Genomic DNA, 27,900 nt, shown 5'->3' on the forward strand with positions numbered 1-27,900 from the left:
CACTACCATCCACCCCAAATTTGACTTTTTAATATTTTCCACCAGCTGGCGCCATTTTTCTCATGTTTAGCCTATGGAGCAAATACATGCTTTTTTTGTTTTTCTGTTTGCTGTATTATAGAGTACTGCAGGCCAATTAAATAAATGGTGCAGCTAAAATTGTGTGGGTGTGTTGGTATGGATGTCAGAGTCTTGTCGGGCACTTCTCACGCACCTTACAGTCTAGCTGACCCCACAAAACTCAATGGGGTTAAGATCCAATCATCTGTTGTCCAATGTCTGTGTTTCTTTGCCCACTCTAACCTTTTCTTTTTGTTTTTCTGTTTCAAAAGTGTCTTTTTCTTTGCAATTCTTCCCATAAGACCTGCACCCCTGAGTCTTCTCTTTACTGTTGTACATGAAACTGGTGTTGAGCGGGTAGAATTCAATGAAGCTGTCAGCGGAGGACATGTGAGGCGTCTATTTCTCAAACTAGAGACTCTGATGTACTTATCCTCTTGTTTAGTTGTACATCTGGTCTTCCACATCTCTTTCTGTCCTTGTTAGAGTCAGTTGTCCTTTGTCTTTGAAGACTGTAGTGTACACCTTTGTATGAAATCTTCAGTTTTTTGGCAATTTCAAGCATTGTATAGCCTTCATTCCACAAAACAATGATTTACTGACGAGTTTCTAAAGAAAGCTGTTTCTTTTTTGCCATTTTTGACCTAATATTGACCTTAAGACATGCCAGTCTATTGCATACTGTGGCAACTCAAAAACAAACACAAAGACAATGTTAAGCTTCATTTAATGACCCAAATAGCTTTCAGTTGTGTTTGATATAATGGCAAGTGATTTTCTAGTACCGAATTATCAATTTAGCATGATTACTCAAGGATAGGATGTTGGAGTGATGGCTGCTGTCTAGATTTGATCAAAAATGACTTTTTTCAAATAGGGATGGTGCTGTTTTTTACATCAGTAATGTCCTGACTATACTTTATGATCAGTTGAATGCCACTTTGGTGAATTAAAGAACCAATTTCCTTCTGAAACAGCAAAATCTGCACATTATTCCAAACTTTTGGCCGCCAGTGTGTGTGTATATGTGTGTGTGTGTGTAAAAAACAACAGTGTCATTATGTAAACAAACTGGCATTTAAAGGGTTAAAATCCTGAAAATGAATGAATATTTGGTAGTTATGATCAGGACTGATGTTGGTTAAAAAATCCAAGTCAGTGAAAGTGCAAAATAATATTAATATATTATGACAGTTTTTTGACGCTGACATTTTTGTCCTCTAAGGACCTCTGAGTAACTTTTTTAAATTGAGGCACAAGGTTTAAGTATACAGCGTTATTTCACTCTGACTTATAAAAGAAAACCCCACCACATCTATTTTGTCCTAAAATTCGAGCTTTTCTTTATCCGATTCCTTCCGGTTACGTCATAAGGCTTGCGACGTTGTCAGGGTGAACGACAAGCTCGCGCGTGGCGTCTGCGGAAGGTAAACATTGCAAAGTGAGTGTGGACACTTTCTGTATAATGCTGTTACAAAGGTGTAGCTTCTTTGGTTCGTAGTGAATAATGCTGTTTGTGAGTTATGTCGTATGAGTTTGCTATGCATGTGAAAAACAAGCATTGAGATCGTTCAATGACCTTTATGTCAATTATTTGACGCATACTTTGAGTTTTTGCGGTGACTCTTGTAAATGTAAAGATTCTCAACTATATTTGACTGTGTCCCTAGCTTAACAAAGAGGTCATGTTGACTGTCTATTGCAGATGTGGACTCGTGGAGGACCGAGGAGTTCCGTTTTGGACCGGGCGAATGCCCTGCTGTCCGGACAGAGAATTTCAAACACTGGGATCTCGAAGGACAAAATAGATGTGGTGGGGTTTTCTTTTATAAGTCAGAGTGAAATAACGCTGTATACTTAAACCTTGTGCCTCAATTTAAAAAATTTACTCAGAGGTCCTTAGAGGACAAAAATGTCACCGTCAAAAAACTGCTATAATAATAGTATATATTAATATTATTTTCCACTTTAAATGAGTTAATTTTTTTAACCAACATCAGTCCTGATCATAACTACCAAATATTCATTTATTTTCAGGATTTTAACTCTTTAAATGCCAGTTTGTTTATATAATGCCACTGTTGTTTTTTTACACACACACACACACACACTTCTCAATACACACATATAAAACACTCTGACATACATACCAACACACACAATTTTATCTGCATTATTTATTCAATTGTCCTGCAGTGCTCTATAATACAGCAAACAGAAAATAGGGGAAAAGCATGTATTTGCTCCATAGGCTAAACATGAGAAAAATAGCGCCATCTGGTGGAAAATATTAACAATGTAAATTTTGAAGCCAGGGCTCCGGAATGAAAGCATAATATCATATAATTCTTGATTTTATGCTTTAACAGCACTGGGATCAAATATTGCAGTTTTAATGGGTTTCAATGGGGACATTTTTGTCCTGAAGGTCCCGAGTGTAACTATCTTGTGTGCACAGTGTATTATAGATGTATTATAGGAACTGACATTGACATATCAAAATTCCCCCCAAAAATACACACCTCTGGCAAAATTTATGCCGTTGGCATCAACACAGCCAAAATTATAGAAAAAACAAAAATGTCCCGAAGGTCACACAAGGGTTAAACTTTCCCGTTCTCAGTGTGAACGATTGATTAGTGCAAGTTATTCGAAAGAAAATACATGTATTGTCTGCGCAGTCTTTCATAAAAACAAAAAAACGACTTTCCTGCTGACATCAACTAGCCCGCGTGGTTAATGTAAGGAGCGCCATCTTTGATTTTTAACGGGAATTAAAACGAGGCTGAGAGGGATAGACTTACCATCTCTTTAATGGCACGAACGGTATAAAGCTCCTAGATCACATCTGATTCTCCACGTTGTCTCGAGTTTTATGTCTTCTGAAATTTCTTGTAAATATATTTTTTTCAATGTTTTTTTCCCCCCGTCATTTTCATGCCCGTCAAAAATCAAAGATGCCGCTGCTGTGAATAAGGTCATTATGTTAGGCTGCCGTTGTATGTAATGTCCCCTTTCTAAAATATTGGCGATAGTTAATTCAGTAATTTAATATTAAAATATGCTCCAATAATAGCAAACATCTGTTTATCTATCTATCTTACAAGGTTTTTAAAAAAAATTTTAAACTTTCAACACCAATGATTATCTTGACAGAATTTGCTTGTCTAGTTCATACTGCGTATGGTGTGTTGAAGGCATGAACGCTGTTCTCATAGGAAATGCTCTTGTTTATCCAGGGAAACTCCGGAAAATTCATACCACAGGCCAGACAGACCCAATTCCTGGAACTGAGAAATGTCTCACCCTCGACAAGCGAAAACCTGCTTGATCCTACAAAGACGACTTTGGAGAGTTTCAGCATGGGTGGCGGGAGCCGATTTCTGAAGAAGACCTCGAAAGACGCCACAGGAGATAAATTGTTGTCCGCTCCTAGTGAAACTCCTGCTAAAAAAGACGAATTTAAGTTAATACCTCAACGCAATTCGCAGAGCACGGCTTTGAGCAGACTCGCACTCATCGAGAACCGCATTAAGAATCAAAAAAGCAAAGGCGATGCCCCTGCAACTGAAACAAATTTCTCAGAACCTCTAGAGACGCCTTTATCCGTCCAGTCCAACAGCGATCTGATCACGACAGGAAGCCGTTTCCTGAAGATGACGACAGTGCCCATTCCTCAAGAGCAGAAGGTTCCTGAGAGAGCGCCATTGGACACAGTACCAGGTCTGATTGAACGTAAAGGAAGGAGAGTAAGTCTAGACAGCGATGAGCAGGACATGAAGAGACTGTTAGGAGATTCTTTGAGTTTATCAGAGAGTTCACTGCAAAATACAGCAAGGCAGAGGGTGAGTAAATAATTACAGAATTTTCATTTTGGAGGGAACTATCCCTTGAAATCATAAGTCGCTTGAAAAATCTCTTCTTATTCTCTCTCTAGTCATACAGGAAGAATAGTGAACAATCTACTGTACCTTCACCAGCTCTTGAAAGACATAAACAGCAGCATCAAGTACTTCGCAGTCTCTCTCCATCCCCGCCAACTTCACCTAAACCTCCATCCCCCAGCAGACCCGACTCCCGCAGGGTCAGATTCACCGAACGATCGGTATCATCTGAATCGAGTCACAGTGAGATCCGGTCGCTGGACGATCTTTTTCCTGTTCCTGCCGTGTCTGACGCTGATGACACTCTGAGCGAGAGGAGTTCAGCATCTGATGGTACATTACCTGTCAGGAATCAGTTATAATAATTTTACGTTTTACGCGATTTAAAACTGATATACAGTATATTGCAATCTTTTACTTGTTTCTAATTCATCTTTATTGGACTTCGGTGCTTTGCGCAACAAGCAGTGAACTTGCTGATTTAGCAATAAAAGTAGCGTAAATCATGGGCACGTTAATGTCTGTATAAAAAGAAAATTGACACAAGGGAATAGCTTACCTTGGTTCCAGCTTATCAATGTATAAAATCTCTTACAGTCTAGTACTTGACTGTAAGAGATTATTTTTTGTTAGCCTAATGAACCAATATTTTGCGTAGTATTTGCCAAATTGCATCATTAATTTACATAAATGACTGCTAGATGAATCCTCAACCCAACCCCATTGTAGAGGTGGGGGGGTGTTGGGTTGAGGATTCATCTAGCAGTCATTAACGTAATGATGCAATTTGGCAAATACTACGCAAAATATTGGTTCATTAGGCTAACGAAAAATAATTTTGTAGCTAACGAAATATAATTTTGAAGAGTTTCTCTGAACAAATACTTGTTTCTTTACATTTTCTCCACAGATTTCAAACTTAACGTAATGACACTGGACGATCTTGCTCCTATACCATTAAAAACAGCTGAAATCTTACAAGAAAAGGTGCGTTTAACCAGTGGCAGATATGTATATTCTTTTTTTTATTTGATTAAGCTAACATAAAGTTATTTTCCCACAGAAAGAAACAGAAGCCAGACAGGAAGTCAGGAACAGGAAGTCTTCCACAGACATCGCTCAGGTCTATTCGCCACCCTCACCAGAGGAGGCGTCAGCAGACTATGAAAGTGATTTTGAAAGTGAGATCCCATCCGAGACACCAAAAAGCGCCAGTGAGATCTCCGAACATCTCACAGATGATGACAAAGATGCCTCATTGGTCAGCGAGGCCCAGGACAGCTTGTACAAAGCCAAGGAAGATGATGTGGACCACACTTTATCAGAAACATCACGGTCAACCAAGGATTCTTACTCAGATTCTTCTACAAGATCCAGTTTTTCCAACGCAACAATCACACGCGGTCGCAGTCCAGACCGTCACGTGAAGGAGGCTGCGGTACAAACACAACCAGATGGACTGACGTACACATGGTCCTCGGGTAGGTTTTCGTTATTTGTTAGCTAAGCACTGCTAAGTTAAATTTCCAAGGGGGTGTCCCGCAAGGCTATAGTTTAGGACCTTTTTTGTTCTGAGAGACGTTTGTTTAGATGAATCTCATTAAATCCACCCAATTATATCTGACATTTAGCAGGTATGGCTGCTGTTGGTCCATCAGTGGGGATGACATATGTGGATCCCACACCAATAGCCACTCACACAGTCAGTGCTGAAGCCATTGAGAGTAAGTATATGAAGTACACACTTCACCTTTACGCAAAATACAAAGCTCAAGTTGCAATGTTATTCAACTTGCATGTCATCGATTTTGCTGTTTTAACAACACCTGCTAAATCTATCATCACAACACACCTGAAAAACATCTCTGTTGATTGGACAAGATTTCTCTCTTAAGTGAAATAGCTCATTATCTTTAATGTGGACAGGTTTGACTTCGTACAGTCCTGCTGTGGTTGCGCTCAATGACATGTTACGGCAGCAGTTAGCGCTCACCAGAGCCTTCATCGAGTCCACTAGACATCATTATACGTCAGTGCTGGAGTCATTGGGGCCTGCAGACTACAAATACACCACACTAGAGGACACTAAAGAGGTAAGAAGTACTGATTGTACTGCACAAATATTTTGTATTGTCGCTTGTTGCGACACAGTGTGCGTTTTTATAAAGTAAATGATTAAATGCCAAAATGTGATGGATACTTGCCTGAATTCTTTCCAGATAATCAGTGAAGTATGCTAATTTATTTTCAGTCGTGCATTAACGTTTTCCTTTTTCAATGATTTCTTTCATGCTTTGCTAACAGGATCTTTGTTTCTTTCTCTAGTTCATCCGTGCTCACAGACCGCCTAAACTAAGCATTGAAGATGCCCTAGAGGAAGTCCTACAGGAAATGAGGGACTATCATTACATTTGAATGAACAGTCTATGAGTTATAAATGAACTGTCCAGAGATCTCATTCAGCCAAAACTTACTGAAGAAATTTTCATGCCATAACGTGCCAAAATAAAATAGTATTTTTCTATTACTGTTCGTTGATGCAGTCCTTACACAAGACAAGAAACAATTACATAAACACAGTTCCAGTTTTTAAAATGTCTTTATTTTGCTTGTACAGAGTCTCAGATTGAGGGCAAATCAAATGCACCTCAACTGTTGTGGTTATTCTGACATTTTCATTGATTCTACAATGTGATCTTTGATACCTTTACTTTAAAAAAAAAAAAAAAAAAAAAAAGGGCAAAATAAAACATCCAAACAAATGTGAAAAACAGCTTTATGACATCTACAGTAAAAACAGAGCTGTTTGATGGATGACGATCATTCTGTGCTTGGCGGCTCCTGAGGGTCTTTGCCTACTGGGGATGAAAGAGAGAGAGAAAAAAAATTCCAGGAAATTAGGACTATCAACTTCAAAGTATAGTTCACTCAAAAATGAATTATTTTTTTTTCTTTCTACTTTCAGCAGAAGCAATATTAATTGTGATGGTTGCCTTAGAAACTTAATGAAAGCATACAATATAGGCATACCCTATAGGCATACATGTATCCCAATACTACAAATACCTTTCTCTCGCGCTTTCATTCTTGCGACAAAATTGTAGCTTTTGTTTCGTCTGTAATTAACGTATGGGTCATCCAGTGCCACTCCCACTCCTTTGTACTGGTCCCACTTATCCCGTATGTCTCCTCCTTTGATGGGGTCTTGAATGCCCTGTTCTTTAGCTCCAAGCCCTCCTAAACCACTCCAACCTACAGGAATAACAGAGAAGACAAACAGTTTTCCTTAGACACTTGACTTCCACAACTTTGTCAGAACTGATATGGATAAAAGCTCCTTTAAAAAGCACAAACCAATAGTTCCAGTCCGCCAAGGAGCATTCTAAATATAGCAGTAGCAAATATAGATGCACAAACTCCGAAACAAATGGAAGTGCACAAGAATGATTCGTTTATTTTAAAAGAATACATTCAAAACACTGATTTGTTCACAAACAGAAAAAACTGAGTTTCAAAGCAGTGTAGGAAACGGATTTGTGCTTGATGCTTTGGCTTCTTTTTGAGAAAGGTAGAGAGAAAAAATTCACGAACTACAGAAATATACAGGATCACCTACCCATTTTCATGAGCATCTGATGACCCTTGTTCTCCTCTCCCAACCTGAGGTCAGCAGGTACCGTCACCGGGCCTGAACCCAAACCAGAGGTGGAGCTGCAGACAGACAGTTTCTCGTGTCAAGGGTATGTTAAATTGTTTTTTTAAATGCTTCTCAAAGTTGGACTGGACTAGAGAGGCGACAGAAGACACTTACGGTGGTGTAGGACTGCGGGATTTTGTGGCTTGGCACCTCTTTTCTGGAGATTGTGATCTAGAGCGAGATTGGGAGCGGGAACGGCTTCGGGATCTGGATCGGGAGTGACTCCGGCTCCTATAGGAGAAAGTAAAATACGAAGACCCAACTACTTCCAATAGCTACACAAAAACTGGTAGGGTTTAAATGTTACGGTCAACGTGAAATGCTGCTATCCCATTTTACTTCCATAATTTAGAGTGGGTCTTGACATTATTGCTCAGGAATTGATCAGATGGTAAACAGTCATTCCATTACATACCCTTTTTTATTAAAATACCGTTAATGACGTGCACAGATGTACTGTTCACAATAACACATTGTGTATTAAGATGTAAATGGAGTCAATTCCGATTTCATTATGTTCTAAGTCGTTTACCTTGAGCGAGATCTGGAGTAAGAGCGGGATCTGGATCGGGACCTGGAGCGGGAGGATTTCGAAGATCTGGAACTGGAGCGTGATGAGGATTGCCCTTGACTGTGTGACCGACTGCGAGAGTGACTCCCTCGAGTGCTTCCGGATAAAACGGTGATCAAACCAATAAATATAACAACAACAATGGGAAAACTATGATAATCTGGTTTGATTACAAACAGTGGTCGACAACGGCCATTAATAATACTGATATCTAGAGAGCAATTTACATGAACATTTCATTTACAAATTATTTCCCAAAAAGTAAATATCCGAAAACAAGGACTTGGCACAGTTATCTAAAATGGTCAAATATCGGCCGATTAATCAGCTTGACCTATATATCGTCTACCACAAATTTCTATTACAATTAAACAAACTGAAACAGGTTTTATATTCCCTACCTGTTGCGTTTGTCTTGTTCTTTTTTTCGTCTCGCTCTCATTTTGGCTCTGAAGAATTCATACAGTCCGTTCTGTTCCCAACCCTCACTGAAAAAGAGGAAAAATATAATTAATGAAAGTACTTGAAGAAATTTGAGAGAAAACCCCCTAAAACTACAACAAAAGTGCAGCTGTGTCACCTGTTTCTGGGTCTGTCGTGAGATGGTGGGCTGTAAAACGCCTTTACAGCAGCCAGAAGACGGTCACTAGGCGGCATTGGGGGAGGCAGACGAATGTCCTTGGGGTCCAGAGGCTTGTAGTCATGATCTTCAAGCTGTTATCAAAAACGAGAATGTCAACATTAGGACAAAACCTGAAGACAATACTTGTCTGGGAAGCCATTAGTTGTCAATAATGTTCATTATGCTTCGAGTATAATATCCTACACTTAATTTCCTGAATAATTTATATATCATCTTCCTTTCAATCTTTTGTAACATGAAATGAAAAATAACCTTCACAAGTGGTGCCATGAGTCCTGCGGGAAGATCGAAGTAGGGAACGTTTGGGACAAGACTGGGGTCATCCTGACTGACATGAGCCGGGTTCTGTCGTCTCATGTGAGGAGCCTGACCGTTAAACCCATGTGGAGGGGGGCCGAAATCAGGGTGCTGGTTACCGCCCCATGGAGGAGGTTCAGACAATCCTGGAGGAGGAATCCTTTGATTGGGGTGATGATGAGGAGGTGGACCGAGCTCTGACAGAAGAGCAACATTTTAATATATAACATGAAAACAGCAAATATGTCACCTGACCTATCTTTTCGAGATTATTATCAAGTACACATTTTTTGCATGAAAAACACTGATTCAAACAAAATATGAAAAATATTGTACTGCGATGATCTATTTTTATTATCCAATTAATTTTTTCCGTTTTACACGGAGTTAGAACCTTTAGTGCTAAAAACATGCGCAAAATTTATCGTACATAATGTATATGCTGAAATACCGTACTACGATGATCAATCTTTATTTATTTACTTTTTTCATTCAACATTTTTACATCAAGAATTTTACTCAATGTTTTTGTTCATTTTTGAGGATAGGTCTACTTTTTATTTTTCTAAATGTCAAAAAATTCTGATTACACAAATATATTTCCAGTGACGAAAATTACACTTTGGTAAAATAGTGTGCATGTTTTGGTGCGAAAAATTGTTTGCGAACTATTACTACTTTTGTGTCATTTAATTGCATCAGACTTCATGTGAACAGGCCTCAGTCACGAAACATGAGCGGAACGAATTTTGGTTTAAACTGTTCGTAAAGCTATCCACCTTTTTCCTGAACGTGGAAGTATTCCACGATTCGCCTGCTTTCAATTTCCGGTCTCCAGTGTTTTCACTCGCAGCGGCGTATATTCTTAGCGGGTAATGTAATGTTTGAAGTATTACATTTGTAAAAATTGTCGAGATGATGAGTTTTATTGACAGTGCCTGTCAGTGTATTGAGTGTGTAGATGTCATGAAGTGATGGTCCTACTTTTGAGTTTCGTTTAATCTGAAATTAATTTTTACTACAAATAACACTTAAATGGTTGTTGTTCTCCATCTGGATCGCTCGATTCGGTAGTTTTTACATTGCTTTTTCATCATGGCGCCACCCAGTGGTTGCTCGGGAAAACTGTGGATTCTTACATGAATTTCATGACAATTTTCACACGATCGGTTTTACAAACAATTTATGCATAAATTTGTTTTACGAATAAGTCCTCACCTGCTGGGAAGTCTCCTTGTGGGTAGTCAAATTGGTGTGGAGGATACGGGGGATGGTCAAAGTGATGTCGGGGTGGAAACTCGTCCTGCATGAATCGCGGCGGGAAGCGGCCGAAGTTATGAGGGGGCGGGTGCTGGTTAAACGGTGGCTGTTGATGAGGAGGAAACGGCCCGCGGAAGTGTGGCGGATGCTGCATGCGGAATGGAGGTTCTCTCTGGCCCCACGGCGGGGGTTGATCTGGCTGGTTGCTCCATGGTGGTTGATCGAACTGGGTGCTCCAGGAGGGTGGAGGCTCGATCTGGCCGCTCCAGGGGCCTCCGGGGCCACCGTCACGAGGGCTGCTCCAGCTTGGGTCCCTCTGCTCGTTCCACATGCCCTCATGGCTGTTCCAGGGTGGACACGGAGGTGGTGGGGCTTGAGTGGGGTCAAATGGCGGCTAGAAGCGGACAAACAATTCAGTCAATGTGTTAATATGTAATAATGGGTCTCTATTGATCTGCAGTATTTCCAAAAAATCACTTTCCCACTCACAGGCTGTTGTGGGTTCCATGGCATGTTGTGCTGCGGGTCGAACCAACCCGGTTTAGTGGATGAAATTTCAGAGGGGGCTGAAGGGCTTGAGTCTAGTGGTCTGTTCTGAGCACTATCATATTCACCAGGAGGACCAGCCATTGGAGGATTCAAGTCTCCTGATGACATCATAAGTCAAAAATGACATTGCATCAAGTATTGAATTAGATCACAAAGTCAAAAATGGCAAGAAGTACAACATCACAGCCAAGAATGACTTGTCTGAAAGTTTAAAAATGTTTTAAAAATGCTTTTAAAGTTAGAAAGAGCAGACAGAAGCTTAAAGGTCTCAAAATAATATTTGTGGTTCAGTTTAGCTCCGTCAGCAGCATTTGTGGCATAATATTATCACAAAAAATAATTACAACCTGTTCCATTATTTTCTTAAAAAAGAAGCAAAAATTTATGTTATAGACACCATTATAAAGGTGAATGGGCCAATTTTTGGAGGGTTTAAAGGCAGAAATGTGAAGCTTATAATTTTATAAAAGCACTTACATTAATTCTTCTGTTAAAACTTGTGTATCATTTGAGTAAATTAGTAAAAGTAAAGTAGTTTAAATCATCATTTTGCGTGATTACAGGGTTTACCGCGCTAAGTCGCATGGCAACGAAGTTGTAAAAGTGGATATAACTTTACACAGAAAATGTTAGTAAGTGATTTTATCACACTAAAATCATGTTAACACACATATTGTTTATGTCTTGTGTCTATACTTGTGAAACAGTGAGTATTTTAATGTTTACAGATTGGCCCCCATTCACTTCCATTGTAAGTGCCTCAATGTAGCCCAGATTTTTGCTTTTTTGTTAAAGAAAAGTTTAATTTTTGTGGTAATCAACATTTTACCACAAATGCTGTTGATTGAGCTTAACTCAAATTAAACCCAGAATATTCCTTTAAGGGTATATGTTTACATTTGAACATTTTGACAATCTGAAATACCACTGTTAACATGATTCATAAGTGACCATGTTTGTGTGTAGAATCTAACAGGTGTTTACCAGTCTGAGAGGTCATGGGCGTTTGGGACTTCACTTCAGTGTCTGGAGGAGCTAACTGTCCAACGGCAGCCGCGGCTGCTGCAGCCGTCACATTCTGCTGTTGCTTCAGATTGGCTACAAACTCCACATGCTGCGTCTTAAGTGCCTGAATCTGCTGCTGGAACGCCATCTGGACGGGATGCACTACTGGAGCGTACTCTGTAATGAGTGACGCCTGGTGGAAAACCAAAGACATACAACAACACATCAACAATACATGCAAAATGCTTGCGTGTTCGGCTGAGGGATTTAACATGGTAAAAACATCGATATATCAGATGTACCTGATACTGTCCGAGACCCAGAGCTGGACTTTGAAGCTGCTGAATGGTGACGTCATCGAAGTAGCTGTTCTTCTCCCACAACTGCAGTAACTGAAAATGTCAATGTACCAGAAAAGTTGAAGATATTGTAGAACACCACATACACGTGAAATACCATCAGATCAGCCAAAAGTCAACTGAGTAAACAAACCCTCACAAGGCCTTTTATCTGTACCAGTAAACTGCTCTCTTTCATGGTTTGTATCTATCACTCTTTCTTTTCTATCTATCTATCTATATACAGTTGAAGTCAGAAGTTTACATACACCTTAGCCAAATACATTTAAACTCAGTTTTTCACAATTCCTGACATTTAATCGTAGAAAACATTCCCTGTCTCAGGTCAGTTAGGATCACTACTTTATTTTAAGAATGTGAAATGTCAGAATTATAGTAGAGAGAACGATTTATTTCAGCTTTTATTTCTTTCATCACATTCCCAGTGGGTCAGAAGTTTACATACACTTTGTTAGTATTTGGTAGCATTGCCTTTAAATTGTTTAATTTGGGTCAAATGTTTTGGGTAGCCTTCCACAAGCTTCTCACAATAAGTTACTGGAATTTTATCCCATTCCTCCAGACAGAACTGGTGTAACTGAGTCAGGTTTGTAGGCCTCCTTGCTCACACAAGCTTTTTCAGTTCTGCCCACAAATTTTCTATGGGATTGAGGTCAGGGCTTTGTGATGGCCACTCCAATACCTTGACTTTGTTGTCCTTAAGCCATTTTGCCACAACTTTGGAGGTATTCTTGGGGTCATTGTCCATTTGGAAGACCCATTTGCGACCGAGCTTTAACTTCATGGCTGATGTATTCAGATGTTGCTTCAATATATCCACATATTTTTCCTTCCTCATGATGCCATCTATTTTGTGAAGTGCATCAGTCCCTCCTGCAGCAAAGCACCCCCACAACATGATGCTGCCACCCCCATGCTTTACGGTTGGGATGGTGTTCTTCAGCTTGCAAGTCTCACCCTTTTTCCGCCAAACATAACAATGGTCATTCTGGCCAAAAAGTTCCATTTTTGTTTAATCAGACCAGAGGAAACTTCTCCAAAAAGTAAGATCTTTGCCCCCATGTGCACTTGCATATTGTGTCTGGCTTTTTTATGGTGGTTTTGGAGAAGTGGCTTCTTCCTTGCTGAGCAACCTTTCAGGTTATGTCGATATAGGACTCGTTTTACTGTGGATATAGATACTTGTCTACCGGTTTCCTCCAGCATCTTCACAAGGTCCTTTGCTGTTGTTCTGGGATTGATTTGCACTTTTCGCACCAATCTACATTCATCTCTAGGAGACACAATGCGTCTCCTTCCTGAGCGATATGATGACTTTGTGGTCCCATGGTGTTTATACTTGAGTACTACTGTTTGTACAGATCAACGTGGTACTTTCAGGTGTTTGGAAATTTGTTTTAATGACTTCAACTTAAGTCTCTGTAAACTTCTGACTTCAACTGTATCTATCAATCGAGTTTGATTTTATTTATTTATACAGGAAAAAGAAACAAATTTTAAAAGGCAAAAACGTTTTCCTAGCCCAATTCAGCAGATCTGGTTCCTGTTCTACAGGCTTAAAGAGAGAGGGTAAAAATAAAATGAAAAAAGAAAAGTAACAAGAAATAAGAATAAATAATAAAAAGTTTAAAAAAGTAATTAATAATTTTTTTGTGATGAAAAAAGTAACAAAGAAACAAAGCAAATCATAAAAAGAAAACTAAAGATTAAAAACAAAGAATTAATGAGTACATGATTGATTATTCGACAGATGTGTGTGTATAAGTTTATGTTTGAATGTATGCAAAGATGACAATGACTTTATGGACTGAGAAATAGAGTTCCAGATTATTGTGAAATTATGAAAAAATTCATATTTTTAATTATTAAAATTTACAGGATTTAATTTGTTACTGATTGATCTTGTGATTCTTGATTGTCTTGAGTATTTGTAGGCAATAAAGTACACATTTCAGGTGGTAAGTAGTCCATTTTGAATTTAATATAATTTCACTGCAAATAAGTTACAATAATTTTCAAAATTTTGTGAATTTGAGTTTTGAAGCGCCAAACAATGATGGGTATATAGAGGTAGTTCAAATAGTATTTTTTTGAGCTTTATTATAAATTTGTATAATGGGATCTAGAGCATCTTGGGTAGTAAGAGACCATATAGGTAAACAGTACGAAATAGTTGACAACATAATTGAATTCAAGTATAAATGAGCTACAGTTTGAGAAAGATAAGGATGTATTTTTTTTAAAGACAAATCATTTTTGATTTAATTGTTTCAATAGTTTGTTTATATGTGGTTTGTATGTTAGGAGAGTATCAAGAGTAAGACCAAGGTATTTATATTGTTGTGTGATAGTTAGTGGTTGATTAGCTATATTAACGTGACTTTGAACTGAAATATGTTTAGATGTATAAAAAAAACATAGCTTCGGGGGCCTGGGAATGTCAGCGAGTATTGACGCTGACTATCACCCCTGGAGTCGCAAGTTCGAATACAGGGCGTGCTGAGTGACTCCAGCCAGGTCTCCTAAGCAACCAAATTAGCCTGGTTGCTAGGGTGGGTAGAGTCACATGGGGTAAAATGTATTATTACTATGTGATAATAAATGGCTTCATATGATCACTATCCTTAAATAAAAGACATGCATGATCAGTCATATTTTCAAAATCAATGCCAAAATTTCACAATTTCTGCCAGGGTATGCAAACTTTTGAGCACAACTGTATACTCTGAGAGATTGTTTCACCCGTTTTAACTAAATGTATACGATTTCTTAGATATGATGATATAATAGCAATACTATTTATTGATAAATTGAAATTGTGTAGTGATTAAAAAAAGTGTGTGATTAACTGTATCAAAAGCTTTACGGAAATCTATAAATACTGCACCAGTAATTTTTATTGAGAGTTGTGTGAATATGTTTGCCTACAAAAACCAAATTGATGTTCATTTAACAGGTTCTCTCGTTCAAGATTTGTGAGAATTTTTTCAAATAATATATCTATTTTTTCTCATCCATCCTCCCACCCAGCCATCCATCTATCTCTCTCTTTCATTTCTTATATATCCATCCATCCATCCTTATCTATCCAGTTACAATATAAATTGCATATTGTTTTTCACATCAGCCAAAAAAAAAAAAAAAAAAAAAGTTTGTACACAGTTTGGAAGCAGCAGGACAATTTAAAGCACTAACTTATAATTGATAAAAAAGAGCAAGTACACTGGTCAAAAATCATAATGTCTAACAGTGATGGATGAACTCACCCGTGTGATTTTCTGCTGTTTGTCCTCTTCCACAGCCAGAAAACTGGTGCAGTAAATGGGAACCACGACCTTCTGTAGAGCCGCCAAAAGATCTTTCTGATTCTTCCTCTGACTGTGGAAAAAAAGCAAATGTTTGGTTATTAAATACCACCACAAATTACACCCGAGACACCCTGCCACATAAAACTAAAACAGACTTTGTGTAACCCTTTAATCTTTTCTAATACAATTTTTAGCCACTAAGGACCGCAAACATAATTGTGAAAATAAACTGTTTGCATAATTGTGAAAATGTTTTCGAACTGCTTTCCTGAATATTTCCACCATCTGAAATTGGTCGAGAGACATAGTGTCAGACTGTGTCTCACCAGTGATGCAGGACGTCATTGGTTAGATAAATTAGATGTAGGCGCAGCTCAAAGTGTGCGTCGTCTGCAGTGATGCGGTTTCTGAGGTGAGATGCCATCAGCTCACAGTGCTGTGGTGTCTTAGCATTATTAAACATCCAGTTCTTTCCGGCCTACAACAGAGACAAACAAATCAACTTTACAAATAAAATAAATATTCTGCTAAATTACTAAATGGACACATATCTAACACATTTAAATGTTTTGTCTCATACCGAGATAGCATCTTTCGTGCAGGTGTCTATGATCGGCTGAAGCAGGTTGTCAAATTCATTTGTGTCCAGTTGTGTTTCTACCAACAGTTTTTGCATCTGTTGCTCCATCGCCAGAGAGATCGCAGCCGTCACCTGCTCCTAAAAGCACGAAACATATTTCATTAACACAATAGTTTTAGAATTAAAGGGATAGTTCACACATGTGCATTCATGAGCGCTATGAGAGAAACTCATTCCCAGTGCTGCAAACAAACTTCTCCCATAGCGCTCACAAATGCACAACGACTGTCAAGATCTTCGGTTGTAGGGCTGGGTATTGATACATACTTCCCGATTCGATTCCGATTCACAAGCTCTCGATTCGTTTAGATTTAGATTCAAATGTATATACTGCATTTCAGTTATAATGTCTACTCGTTTACATTTTAAGTAAATCCTCTCCCAGCAAATGCTGTTCATTTTACTGGGGACCTTCCTAAAAAAAACAAATTTGACTAATTATATTTTATTCGTTTTCATCAATTTTGGTCACATTTTAGCTTTTTACATCAATAAATATTATATTATGTTGCACATATCATATTCTGAAACATTGTTATTGTTTAATTGCATAACTTGTACTATTTACAACTATTTACACTGATTTGTTGAACACATGCTAAAAACAGGTACTGTCTCTTTAAGAAATCCAGCAGTTCTGTAAAGAGTGCATATTAATGAGAGAGACTTGAATGGATTTATCTCATCCATGTTATGTGTGATTATAATTAAATGTTTATTTTTTGTCGCTTTTGATCAACATCTGACTATAAAGAACAGAAAGGATATTAAGAGAGACAAATGGATTGCGTGGATCTCTTCTTTGGACACACGGAACGAGTCAAAAAAACTTTTACTTTCAACAAGATGCTCAAAACTTCTTCACCACTATATTAGACAAACACTGGTGAAATCTATTCAGATTACCAGCTAGTGGCGAATCATAGATATTTTAGTCTCATAGCGCAAAATTGTTGCAAATGCGAGTGATTTCCTCTCATTGTAGTAGAGTGTTGCCCATAGAGTCAAAGACTGATCTTGAGATTTAAGAATCGATATAGAGATCCTTCATATCAAGACCACAATGCATTGAAAAATCCATATTTTAAAAAGTCATATTCGGTAGTAATTTTAAGAAACAAATGCAAAGTATATGAAAAACGCAAATGCTCCTAATTAAAACAAGCCCAAATACAATGTGAAGACCTTGAATCGACAATCAATTAATCATTAACAACCCCTCTGCCTCAAAATTGTTCGTACATGGGTTTAGACCTGGCCTCGTTTACACCTTGTATTAAGATGACGTTTTAGACGATCCACATGAAACGGGACAACGCTATAGATGCACAGGGGTGCAAAAAGTTAAGATCTGTCACCATGAAATCAGAGACCCTCCTCTTGAAATCTAAACATAAGTGGCATGTTTCGGCCAGGTGTAAACGGCGATGTGTCTCATCTGTCCATGCATCAAAATACCAGGTGTAAACGCTGCCTTGATGTTGTAACAGATGTTACTGACTGTATAAGGTGAAAGTACCTGTCTAAGGCTCAGCAGATGTTGTTCCTGCTGCTGCAGGTTCCACTGGCTCTGCTGGATCAGTTCCTCCATGGAAGGGGTGCTAGGGGGGATCGGTGGAGGAGGAATAATCGACATCGCTGGGGGAACATCTGGAACATCTGTATCTGCTGATGACCCGCACAGCACTGCTAGAGACGACAAAAAACACATGTAGACGATGAGCCAAGACTACAAGCATGAAATAAACAAAGGTCTGCCTGTCGGTATGAACAAGTGTATGTCAAATCTGGAGCATGGGACTCTTTTAAATGGACATTTTTAGAGCAATCATGCATGCTGGTTTGTTCTCCCTGTTTTTCCTTGTATGCAAAGATTCTAATGAAAAACTAGAGCAAATATACAGTATTTGACATACAAACTGAAATTAAAATAAAGGAACCAAGCAAAGAACCCAAAAGTGAAAGAAAAAATTGTTTCCTGCTTTGTAATACTTTAAAACTTCTAAATGAAGATTAATCCAGCAGCTTTACATTTGCATAAAAAAAGAGATTGACCGATATTCTTTTTTAATGACCAATATCATACTGACTATTTTTGCGTATAGGTATCCGATAACCGATATGAATAACCGTTTTTTTTTTATTCTTGTTTTAGTTCTGCTTTTAGGCACATTAACAATTTCACTTACCAAAAACTTTTTCTACAAATAATTAATTTGACTAGTTTTAATTGCAATGTACACAAAGCCCCTCATTTAGTCTAATTAATATTTAAAATGTATAGTCTTTTGCATCCAACTTTATCAGTAAACCTGATATTAAAGAACTGGTAAACAATTTAGTGGAAAAGTGTAAATATCGGTTAAAAATATCGGTCAAACCGATTATCGGTCTATCTCTAAAAATTAACCAAACATGTGCAGAAATTCCCTAATCTTAAGCTTGAAAAATTCATGCTGGCTTTAGCGAACACCAGTTAAAAAAACTGCCAAGTGTTTTGCAACTGGTTTTTAACATTTCAACCAATCACACAGGCTGAAGTATGTCCATTTCTATGACTGAAAAGACATATGCATATGATGCTCAGACCGAATTTAAAGGGATAGTTCACCCAAAAATGAAAATTCTCTCATGATTTACTAACCCTCATGGCATCCCAGATGTGTATGACTTTCTTTCTTCTGCAGAACAGAAATTAAGATTTTTAGAGGAATATTTCAGCTCTCTTGGTCCTCACAATGCAAGTGAATGGGTGCCAAAATTTTGAAGCTCCAAAATCCACATATAGGGAGGATAAAAGTAATCCATATGACTCCAGCGGTTTAATCCATGTCTTCAGGCACTATATGATAGATGTGGGTGAGAAACAGATCAATTTTAAGTCATTTTTTATCTTAAATTCTCCTCCCTGACCAGTAGGGGGCAATATGAATGAAGAATGTGAGTCACCAAAAACAGAAGAAGAATGTGAAACTAAAGTGGAGATTGACCGAGCAGTGAGGAGAAATTATAGCAAAAAAAGACTAACTATTGATCTGATACTCACCCACACCTATCATATCGCTTCTGAAAATATTGATTTAACCACGAGGGTCGTCTGGAGTACTTTTATTTTGCCCTAATGTGGATTTAGGTGCTTCAAAATGCTGGCACCCATTCACTTGCATTATATGGACCTACAGAGCTGAGAAATTGTTCTGTTCTGCAGAAGAGAGTAAGTCATACACAGGGGTGGACTGGGAAGAGAAATTGGCCCGGGATTTTACATAGAAACTGGCCCAAAAGTTGTTGAATGGGGGGGGTTGTCGCTGTCCTTTTCTGCATATCGCTGCCCCCTTCAGCATATCGTGGCACCATTTTGTGGCCCGTTCTGCATAACGCAGCAGCTCATTTCAGCTTATCGCAGCCCATTCGCCCCATTTCGCGGCCAGCCCGGTTCTCCCGATTGCCAGTCCGTCCCTGATCGGCCCCAGAGTGCGTCGGCCCACTGGGAAAATGCCAGGTATGCCAGATTACCAATCCAGCCCTGGTCATACACATCTGGGATGGCATGAGTGTGAGTAAATTATGAGAGAATTTTCATTTGAGGGCAAACTATCCCTTTAAATTTAACTAAAGTTTCAAGCACTGATGATGCAGAAGAACTCCATGAATACCAGGCAAAATGAAACGGTTACTCTTTGAAAATGTTTCTGATCATCGGTCTGATAAAAATAAATACCTTCCATTTTATATTCATCATCATGACTTGAAGAATCTATAAAGAAGACAAGCATACCTTATAATACAAGTAACATTTCTACATATATAGCTGTCAATTTGGCATAACTTGATGGTTGCAAATGTAGTCATACACATTTCCATTGCATATTAAAAAAGCCCTGTGTAAGCAGAAAATATTAAAGGGATAGTTGACTTTTTTGGGTGACCTGCAACTGAATTGTACTCATTACGGTTCATGTGTTTTGCTTGTTGATTCTCGTACGTTGTTGCTGTTCAATTGCCAACTTGTACTTGTAATAGCTGAAATATTCCCCTCCGAAGAGGAATGAGAACTTAGGGTTGTCCTTCTGCTTGTCCATGGTCATCTTCTCAAACTCGGGTCCATTTCGAGCGACAAACTGGGCAAGCTTGTCGATGACATTACGCAGCTCTTGATCTGATGGCAAACAACAGATGGCAGAAAGAAAATATCAAAGGTGAATTTGTGTATTACACTCTGCAACACTGAACATCTTAGAAGTGACCCCAAATCTTCACTTACAATAAATAATGTCTGAGGAATCTCAGTTAATACACAAAACAAAGCTATAACCCTTATTAACTTTTACTAAAAACTGTTTGTCTCTCAAAAGTCTACATAACTAACATGAACAATTAATCAGTGACCAATTATAAACATAGTTCAAATGTCTATCTTTCATCAGCGTCTGAACATTTAACAAATATCAGTTTAAACTGAATTAATGTACATCCCTTTATATGGACAAACACCTTTATTACATAGATATAAGTCTGTTCATACTGTTTATAAGCGTAGTCTATAGGCTAAGCACAACACACAGTTTATCCAGCAATGTAGCTGCTACATTGGACACTCTATTCAAATTAAACAGACAATATAAAGTTAAGAGTGTGTAAAATGTTCTTTTATGTGTTAACTGTGTGTTTACTGTTGTTGTTTTTATTGTTATTAAATGAAATTGCGCAACACACAGCAGCCTCACGCGAGCCGATTCTCACCTTCTGGCGGTGTCGAAACATCCATTATTTCGAGATTACACGTTAATAAAACACCAGAAATTCATTAATAGCACACGGGAATGGCATTAGAAGACAAGAAAAACGAAAAACATGATTCTTTTTTTTTTTTTTTTTTTTTTTTTTTTCCAGTTTCGAAGATGGAGCGACCGGAAACACACCCCTGACGACTTCCGGCGACGAGAGGGATGCACGCATGCGCCGTTGACGACTTTAGTAGAGCTGTAACGTCACCACGGCGCCTGTTGGCGGGAGGCTGGCGATGAAGCGCGCCAATTCAGAGTCGTGATGTGTTTTCATTCTGAAGATGTTGTCGACAGGTCTGCAGTGGCACATTACCCATACTATTACAACTTCTGCCATATGTGTCTCTATGGCAGAAACAGTATGAGTAGTGTGGTAGTATGCAATTCCGAACTCAGCATGGACCCTGTGTCACTGATTAATTTGCTCTGAGATACCCTCAATCAGTGGCGGACTCAGGCCGTCGGTGGGGCAGGGGCGAAAATAATAAAAAGGGCACCAGCTGCATGTGGTGGTACACCAGCGCAGCCATTAGAGCACTGCATTACATCTCCACTGGAAGGGCACCATGAGGGCAATGCATCACAATTTTTCCATTGGAAGGGGCCCATTAGAGCACAGCATCACGTTTTCTTGCACGTTGGGGCAGCCTAGAGGGCATTTTATCACGTTTTCTTGCATATTGGGCCACCATAGAGGGCACTTTGTCATGTTTTATCTACCATAAGGGCATACAAGAGGGCACTTTTACCAGACCTTATGTTAGAGTCCACCAGTGCCCTCAATATTGGTCTTGTGTGTTGAAAGTAGATGTGAAATGAATAAAAGGAAAAAGAAAAGTTTTCTCAACTTAAATCATCAAGTTAACTCAACATAATCCTTTTTGTCATCTTAACTCATAATTTTAAGGTAGTGGGGTAACAAATTCACTAAAGTTTTAAAAATCTTTATGTTGAAATAAAAAATAGTAGACATTGTTGCCCTTGTTGTTACAACAAAACTTTTGTTGTTGACTGGACTAGGAAATATTATTTGAATCCATTTAAGTAAATACATAATTTGAATCTTTTTCTGAAGGTTGCCTCCACTTTAAGGGTATGTAAATTCAACATGATTTTTTATTTTAAGACAGCAGGGTAAAAAAGTATTTAATATGACTATTTGATGTGTGTTTACATCTGGAAGACATATTCTTTAGGTTGTTTGCTCATCTGCAATACATCTATAAGACGTTTCCTCACGGATGGCAATAAGACGTTCAGCGATGTCTTTGAGATGACCTTTGAGGGTCATGTCATGAGGAATCAAATTTTCCTTGATATTTTAACATATAAGAGGTCATTCTACTATCAAAACATACTGTAAATTCCAGAACTCAAAACTTAATCCCCAATGCAATAAAAGCATTTATTGAAACCAAGCTGCCAATACGCCCCATTCTCTACTTCAGTGACATCTTTACGTCACTTGGGGTACTTATCCATTCAAGACGGCCTCTACAGCAACCACATCAATGCCTATCTTAAAATCATCGCACCCATGGCCCCGCCCACTGGTGCTCACTTGGCTCGTAAACAGAGACAGAGAGAAGGACAAACTACTTTTGAACATGAAATGGGACCCATCTGAACAAACTGTTCTTTCACCTATCAGCGCTATTTTTAATTGTTGGTGTATGTAAACACACACTAGATGGACGTCTTTGACTGTTTTGATTTGTTTCCGGCGATGTGCACCTTAGTGCAGGATGATAAACTGGATGTGTGCGTCTTGTGAAGCAGTCATAAAACGAGTCTTTGCCAAGGAATTGTCACTCATGGATATGGGACAGTTAAAAACACGATTGGACCAGATCAAAAATTTAAGTAAACAGCTCCATTCATTAATATTTCAAATGTCATGATTGTTTATGATGCTGACACGCTGTCTACACTGGACATGACATAAACTTTCTGAAACTTTTCATTGTGTGGTTGGCAGTAGTAGCGCCAGCGCAAAATGGAACGGGATATCTGTTTGTTTACTGTTGACGTGACACGCCGCAACGGACGCTTCCATGGTAGACAGCATCACTGATTATAGCGTCCCGTGTAGGCTGGGTGTGTGTTAACTGTTGTCCTTGAGATGAATAGTGTAATATATTCAGATGCAATGTGCTGGATGTGCATTATGTGTAAACCATGAAATGTATATTTCTAATGTTTTGGTGCTTGTTTATTCTCTTCCGACTGAGTTTCAAAAATGACTGAATTTGAGTGAATGCACACTGTTATCCAATCAAAACAGAGGGCAATTTCATTGAAATTTAAAGGATAAGCTGAGGCAAAAATCGAGCTTTTCAGAAAGATGGTCAGAGATGGAGTCAAAAATTATGATATATTACAAAATTATGACTGTTTTGGTGGGGAAAAAAAACATTACTAACATTATCATTGGACCTCAGGGAAGATAATGAAACTATAAAAAATAGCATTTCGTGACCCCTTTAATTAGATTGTGATGCTTTCCAGATGAAACGCTCTTAAACAGATATCTCAGAGATGTACGTGTGCTATCTGGGTTAAGTAGGCATTATTTACTGTACATCAAGTTGTTTTTATTTTATTTCACTTACAGGTTCCTGATCACTGGACATCGAAATTCTTATGAGGAGGCTCAGACTGCACCACAGGTTGACAGAACATTGTGCAAATAAAACACAGACACAATGCAAGCACAAAAGTAAACAAAAATAACATTTTTATAAAGTATACATAGATAATAAAATGGCATAATCCAGGAGTTGTATTATAGTATTTTATTTTATTGAATTATATTATAGTCACAGGTGGCTCTGTCCAACTTGGTAAACCTGTAAACAAACTGTCCCTTCATCTTTGTGATTAATTAGCTTGTAATCTTGTTATATATGATGACATCTGAAAAAAGGTGACAATTTTATTTTTATTTTTAGATGCAAGATATTTCAGTGGTGTCTGGGTCAGAGGACGAGCCCTCCTCTGAGATTATACTGTAACTAGATTACAAACACTCAGGCGTGGATTGATTCAGCCAGATGTGTTTTGGTGAGCTATAAATGTGGGCAAAACCTTCATCTTTCATCTATACATCAAATCAGGGAGCCAATTGATAGTGAACAGCTCTGTTTGAGCAATGTGCCGGGGCATGTTGTCACACTTTTTACTCCAGTGAATATTTTTCAGGGTAAGGTTTATTTTTGAAAATGAATTTCTGTATAGACACTTACCTAAAAGTCCTAAAAGTTATTGGCCAGGAAAGAAGATACAGTTCATTGAACAGATGTTGACCGCTTTAGCGGGCTAAGTTGTCAGATTGGAAACCTACTTTTAATTGACACTGATTTGAGAGAAACCTTTTTGTAAAATTATGAAATGCTCTCTTAAGTAAAATAATACTAATAATAATTTTCAACAACATATCTGTATTTACTATGGTGAATCTAAGAAGTGGAAGAAGACTAAACTGTGTATTGCACATAATTATTGCTCAATGGGGCAATTTAACTGTTCATGAGATGGATAGCCTGAGGGAAAAAACTGTTCCTGTGCCTGACGGTTCTGGTGCTCAGAGCTCTGAAGCGTCGGCCAGAAGGCAACAGTTCAAAAAGGTAGTGGGCTGGGTGAGTGGGGTCCAGAGTGATTTTTACAGCCTTCTTCCTCATTCTGGAAGTGTATAGTTCTTGAAGGGGGGGCAGGGGGCAACCAGTAATCCTCTTAGCAGTCCAAACTGTCCTTTGTAGTCTTCTGATATCTGATTTCATAGCTGAACCAAACCAGACAGTTATTGAAGTGCAGAGGACAGACTCAATGACTGCTGAGTAAAACTGTATCAGCAGTGCCTGTGGCAGGTTGAATTTCCTCAGCTGGAGAAGGAAGTACAACCTCTGCTGGGCCTTTTTCACAATGGAGTCAATGTGGGTCTCCCACTTCAGGTCCTGTGAGATGGTAGTGCCCAGGAACCTGAATGACTCCACTGCTGCCACAGTACTGTTTAGAATGGTGAGGGGGGTCAGTGTTGGGGTATTTCTCCTAAAGTCCACAATGATCTCCACCGTTTTGAGCGTGTTCAGCTCAAGGTTGTTTTGACTGCACCAGACAGCCAGCTGTTCAACCTCCATTCTGTATGCAGACTCATCGTCATCTCGGATGAGGCTGATGACAGTGGGGTCATCTGCAAACTTCAGGAGCTTGACAGAGGGGTCCTTGGCGATGCAGTCATTGGTGTAGAGGGAGAAGAGTAGTGGGGAGAGCACACATCCCTGGGGGGCTAGAAGTGAGTTTCCCCTGTCTCACAAGCTGCTGCCTGTCCGTCAGAAAGCTGGTAATCCACTGACAGATAGACATGGGAACAGAGAGTTGGTGTAATTTATTCTGGAGTATAGCTGGGATGATGGTGCTGAAAGCTGAACTGAAGTCCACAAAAAGGATCCTTGCATATGTCCCTGGTCTGTCCAGATGTTGCAGGATATGATGCAATCCTATGTTGACTGCATCATCCACAGACCTGTTTGCTCGATAAGCAAACTGAAGGGATCTAGAAAGGGTCCAGTGATGTCCTTCAGGTGGGCCAACACCAGTCATTCAAATGATTTCATGACCACAGACGTCAGGGCGACAGGTCTGTTGTCATTAAGTCCTGTGATTTTTGGTTTCTTTGGGACAGGAATAATGATTGAGCATTTGAAGCAGCATGAGACTTCACACTGCTCCAGTGATCTATTGAAGATCTCTGTGAAGATGGGGGCCAGCTTGTTAACACAAGATCGAAGACACGCTAGTGAGACGCCATCTGGGCCTGAAGCCTTCCTCGTCGTTTGTTTCTGAAAGACGTGGTTCACATCATCTTCACAGATCTTAAGTGCAGGTTGAGTAGCAGGAGGGGGGAGGAGGGGGGGTTGCAGGAGGTGTTGGTGTTTGTGTGAAGTGAAGGTCAGAGTGGGTGTGGGGTGTGAGATTGGGCCTTTCAAATCTGCAGTAGAACACATTCAGGTCGTCAGCCAGTTGTTGGTTCCCTACAGGGTTGGGGGTAGGAGTCCTGTAATTTGTGAGTTGTTTCATGCCACTCCACACTGATGCAGGGTCGTTAGCTGAAAACTTGTTTTTCAGCTTCTCAGAGTATCTCCTTTTAGCCACTCTGATTTCCCTGTTCAGTGTGTTCCTGGCCTGATTGTACAAGACTTTATCCCCACCCCTGTAAGCATCCTCTTTGGCCTGACGAAGCTGCCTGAGCTCTGCTGTAAACCACGGTTTGTCATTGTTGAACTTTAATTAAGTCCTAGTAGGAATGCACATATCCTCACAGAAACTGATATATGATGTAACAGTATCTGTGAGCTCGTCCAGGTCTGTGGCTGCAGCCTCAAAAATACTCCAATCCGTGCAATCGAAGCAGGCTTGTAGTTCCCTCTCTGCTTCATTGGTCCATCTCTTTACAGTCCTTACTACTGGCTTGGTTGATTTTAATTTCTGCCTGTAGGTTGGAAGAAGATGAACCAGACAGTGATCAGAGAGTCCCAAAGCTGCTCTAGGGACAGAACGATATGCATCCTTTATTGTTGTGTAACAATGATCCAGTATGTTCCTGTCTCTGGTGGGGCATGTAATGTGCTGTTTGTATTTGGGCAGTTCACATGTGAGATTTGCTTTGTTAAAATCCCCAAGAATAATAATAACTGAGTCCAGGTATTGTTGTTCTGTGTCTGTGATCTGATCAGCCAGCTGTTGCAGCAGTTTATGACTGTTGTAGACGATAATATGTATAATATAGGCTACTTTCGTTTCCAGCTGTCTTACTAATCATCAGCTCCCAATGTTTACAAAGGATGACAACAAACTCTTTGCACTTCTACTGAAGGGAAGAACGCTGGCGCCAGCTCACAAATCCCCCCCACCTTGCGGCCTTTCTCTGTGACCTCTAATAATGTCATGCGAACAGAGCTGTGGCCCATTGAAAACCTCTCTTAATCAAACCCAATTAATTCCGCTCCATTCCCGCATTATCCTCTTCGAGGGAACGCGTCAACCCAATCAGCCTGTTAACTTCAACCTCTGCCGTGTCGAGGGAACAAAATAATAGATTATGCAATTAATTAGTCGTTAGAGACTTAGTTGTTCTTAATGAATACAGTAACTCTGTGGGGGATACAGTGATTCAGAGCGTCAGAATTTCCATCCCATTCTTACTCAACCAACTTTATGATCACTCAGCAAAATCATTTTCACCTAGTTTAATATTGTTTATTTATTGTATGACTCATAGGGATCAGAATTAGGGATGCAACCATCTAGAAAAAAAATTTGGCCAGTACCGAAATGCAATCTTTTTCTTAACGATATAACCGATATGATGGGTAAAATTATACATCTATACTGTTTGAGAATGCCCCCCCCCCCCCCACACACACACACACACATTTTAGTAATGAGAATTTGTTGTGGGGGAATTATGCTCATATGCTTCATGAAAATAATCTTAATGATTTTAAAGCTTAATATACACCCCAGGCATGTTCTTGACAGGTTTTGTGAGATTCAAATTTAGTTAGACAACACTGTACAATAAACAATCAAAAAGATGGATGACTCTTTACATAATTACATACACTAATTACATACAGTAGATACCACTAATTTAAAAACTCTTATATCGGCAGATACCGATATTTTGACCGATATATTGCACATTGCTAATCCCAAACTTTGTGTATTTATGTCCTCATGTCAACATTCAAATTATTACAGAATCTATTACAGATTATAAGGTAAATATGATATTATACAGCTGTATTCTGGCACAAAAAATGATAAAGCTGTGCTGTACTC

At 39.0% G+C, this 27,900-nt stretch overlaps 2 protein-coding genes across 12 annotated transcripts; one reads left to right on the top strand and one right to left on the bottom strand.

Moving 5' to 3' along the window:
• Positions 1 to 1,426: 1,426 nt before the first annotated feature.
• On the top strand, positions 1,427 to 6,694 carry c50h19orf44 (chromosome 50 C19orf44 homolog). 3 transcript variants are annotated; one of them, XM_051694693.1, is made up of 9 exons: positions 1,427 to 1,501; positions 1,766 to 1,873; positions 3,300 to 3,905; positions 3,998 to 4,277; positions 4,855 to 4,931; positions 5,008 to 5,425; positions 5,576 to 5,668; positions 5,871 to 6,037; positions 6,270 to 6,694. In XM_051694693.1, the coding sequence occupies exons 2-9, from the start codon at positions 1,766 to 1,768 to the stop codon at positions 6,357 to 6,359; spliced, it is 1,839 nt and encodes a 612-aa protein (XP_051550653.1). In that variant the 5' UTR covers positions 1,427 to 1,501; the 3' UTR covers positions 6,360 to 6,694. The 3 variants fall into 3 exon arrangements, with proteins under 3 accessions (XP_051550653.1, XP_051550655.1, XP_051550654.1); XM_051694695.1 differs by having other exon boundaries at positions 5,579 to 5,668; XM_051694694.1 differs by having other exon boundaries at positions 1,446 to 1,487.
• Positions 6,545 to 21,185, bottom strand: LOC127438814 (calcium homeostasis endoplasmic reticulum protein-like). 9 transcript variants are annotated; one of them, XM_051694683.1, is made up of 19 exons: positions 21,017 to 21,185; positions 20,259 to 20,432; positions 19,995 to 20,030; positions 17,793 to 17,959; positions 16,214 to 16,351; positions 15,960 to 16,111; positions 15,592 to 15,703; positions 12,269 to 12,358; positions 11,946 to 12,159; positions 10,902 to 11,059; positions 10,371 to 10,806; positions 9,108 to 9,349; positions 8,793 to 8,926; positions 8,614 to 8,700; positions 8,174 to 8,308; positions 7,756 to 7,872; positions 7,561 to 7,655; positions 7,011 to 7,196; positions 6,545 to 6,802 (listed from the first exon to the last, which is right to left on the bottom strand). In XM_051694683.1, exons 1-19 carry the CDS (start codon positions 21,039 to 21,041, stop codon positions 6,765 to 6,767), a joined length of 2,736 nt encoding a protein of 911 aa, XP_051550643.1. In that variant the 5' UTR covers positions 21,042 to 21,185; the 3' UTR covers positions 6,545 to 6,764. The 9 variants fall into 9 exon arrangements, with proteins under 9 accessions (XP_051550643.1, XP_051550642.1, XP_051550645.1 ...); XM_051694682.1 differs by having other exon boundaries at positions 17,793 to 17,962; XM_051694685.1 differs by lacking the exon at positions 19,995 to 20,030.
• Positions 21,186 to 27,900: the final 6,715 nt, after the last annotated feature.

The sequence above is a fragment of the Myxocyprinus asiaticus genome, chromosome 50 (genome assembly GCF_019703515.2).
Source record: "Myxocyprinus asiaticus isolate MX2 ecotype Aquarium Trade chromosome 50, UBuf_Myxa_2, whole genome shotgun sequence".
NCBI lineage: Eukaryota > Metazoa > Chordata > Actinopteri > Cypriniformes > Catostomidae > Myxocyprinus > Myxocyprinus asiaticus.

What these genes read in the sequence shown, in the direction of transcription:
- c50h19orf44 (XM_051694693.1), top strand. Translation starts at nt 1,766, where the DNA reads ATGTGGACTCGTGGAGGACCGAGGAGTTCCGTTTTGGACCGGGCGAAT. An exon ending in CGAAGGACAAAATAGATGTG is followed by an intron (nt 1,874 to 3,299) that starts GTGGGGTTTTCT and finishes TTGTTTATCCAG; the next exon opens with GGAAACTCCGGAAAATTCAT. An exon ending in CTGAAATCTTACAAGAAAAG is followed by an intron (nt 4,932 to 5,007) that starts GTGCGTTTAACC and finishes ATTTTCCCACAG; the next exon opens with AAAGAAACAGAAGCCAGACA.
- LOC127438814 (XM_051694682.1), bottom strand. Translation starts at nt 21,041, where the DNA reads ATGGATGTTTCGACACCGCCAGAAG. An exon ending in GGCAATTGAACAGCAACAAC is followed by an intron (nt 20,031 to 20,258) that starts GTACGAGAATCA and finishes TCTTCTTTATAG; the next exon opens with ATTCTTCAAGTCATGATGAT. An exon ending in CATGGAACCCACAACAGCCT is followed by an intron (nt 10,807 to 10,901) that starts GTGAGTGGGAAA and finishes GTCCGCTTCTAG; the next exon opens with CCGCCATTTGACCCCACTCA.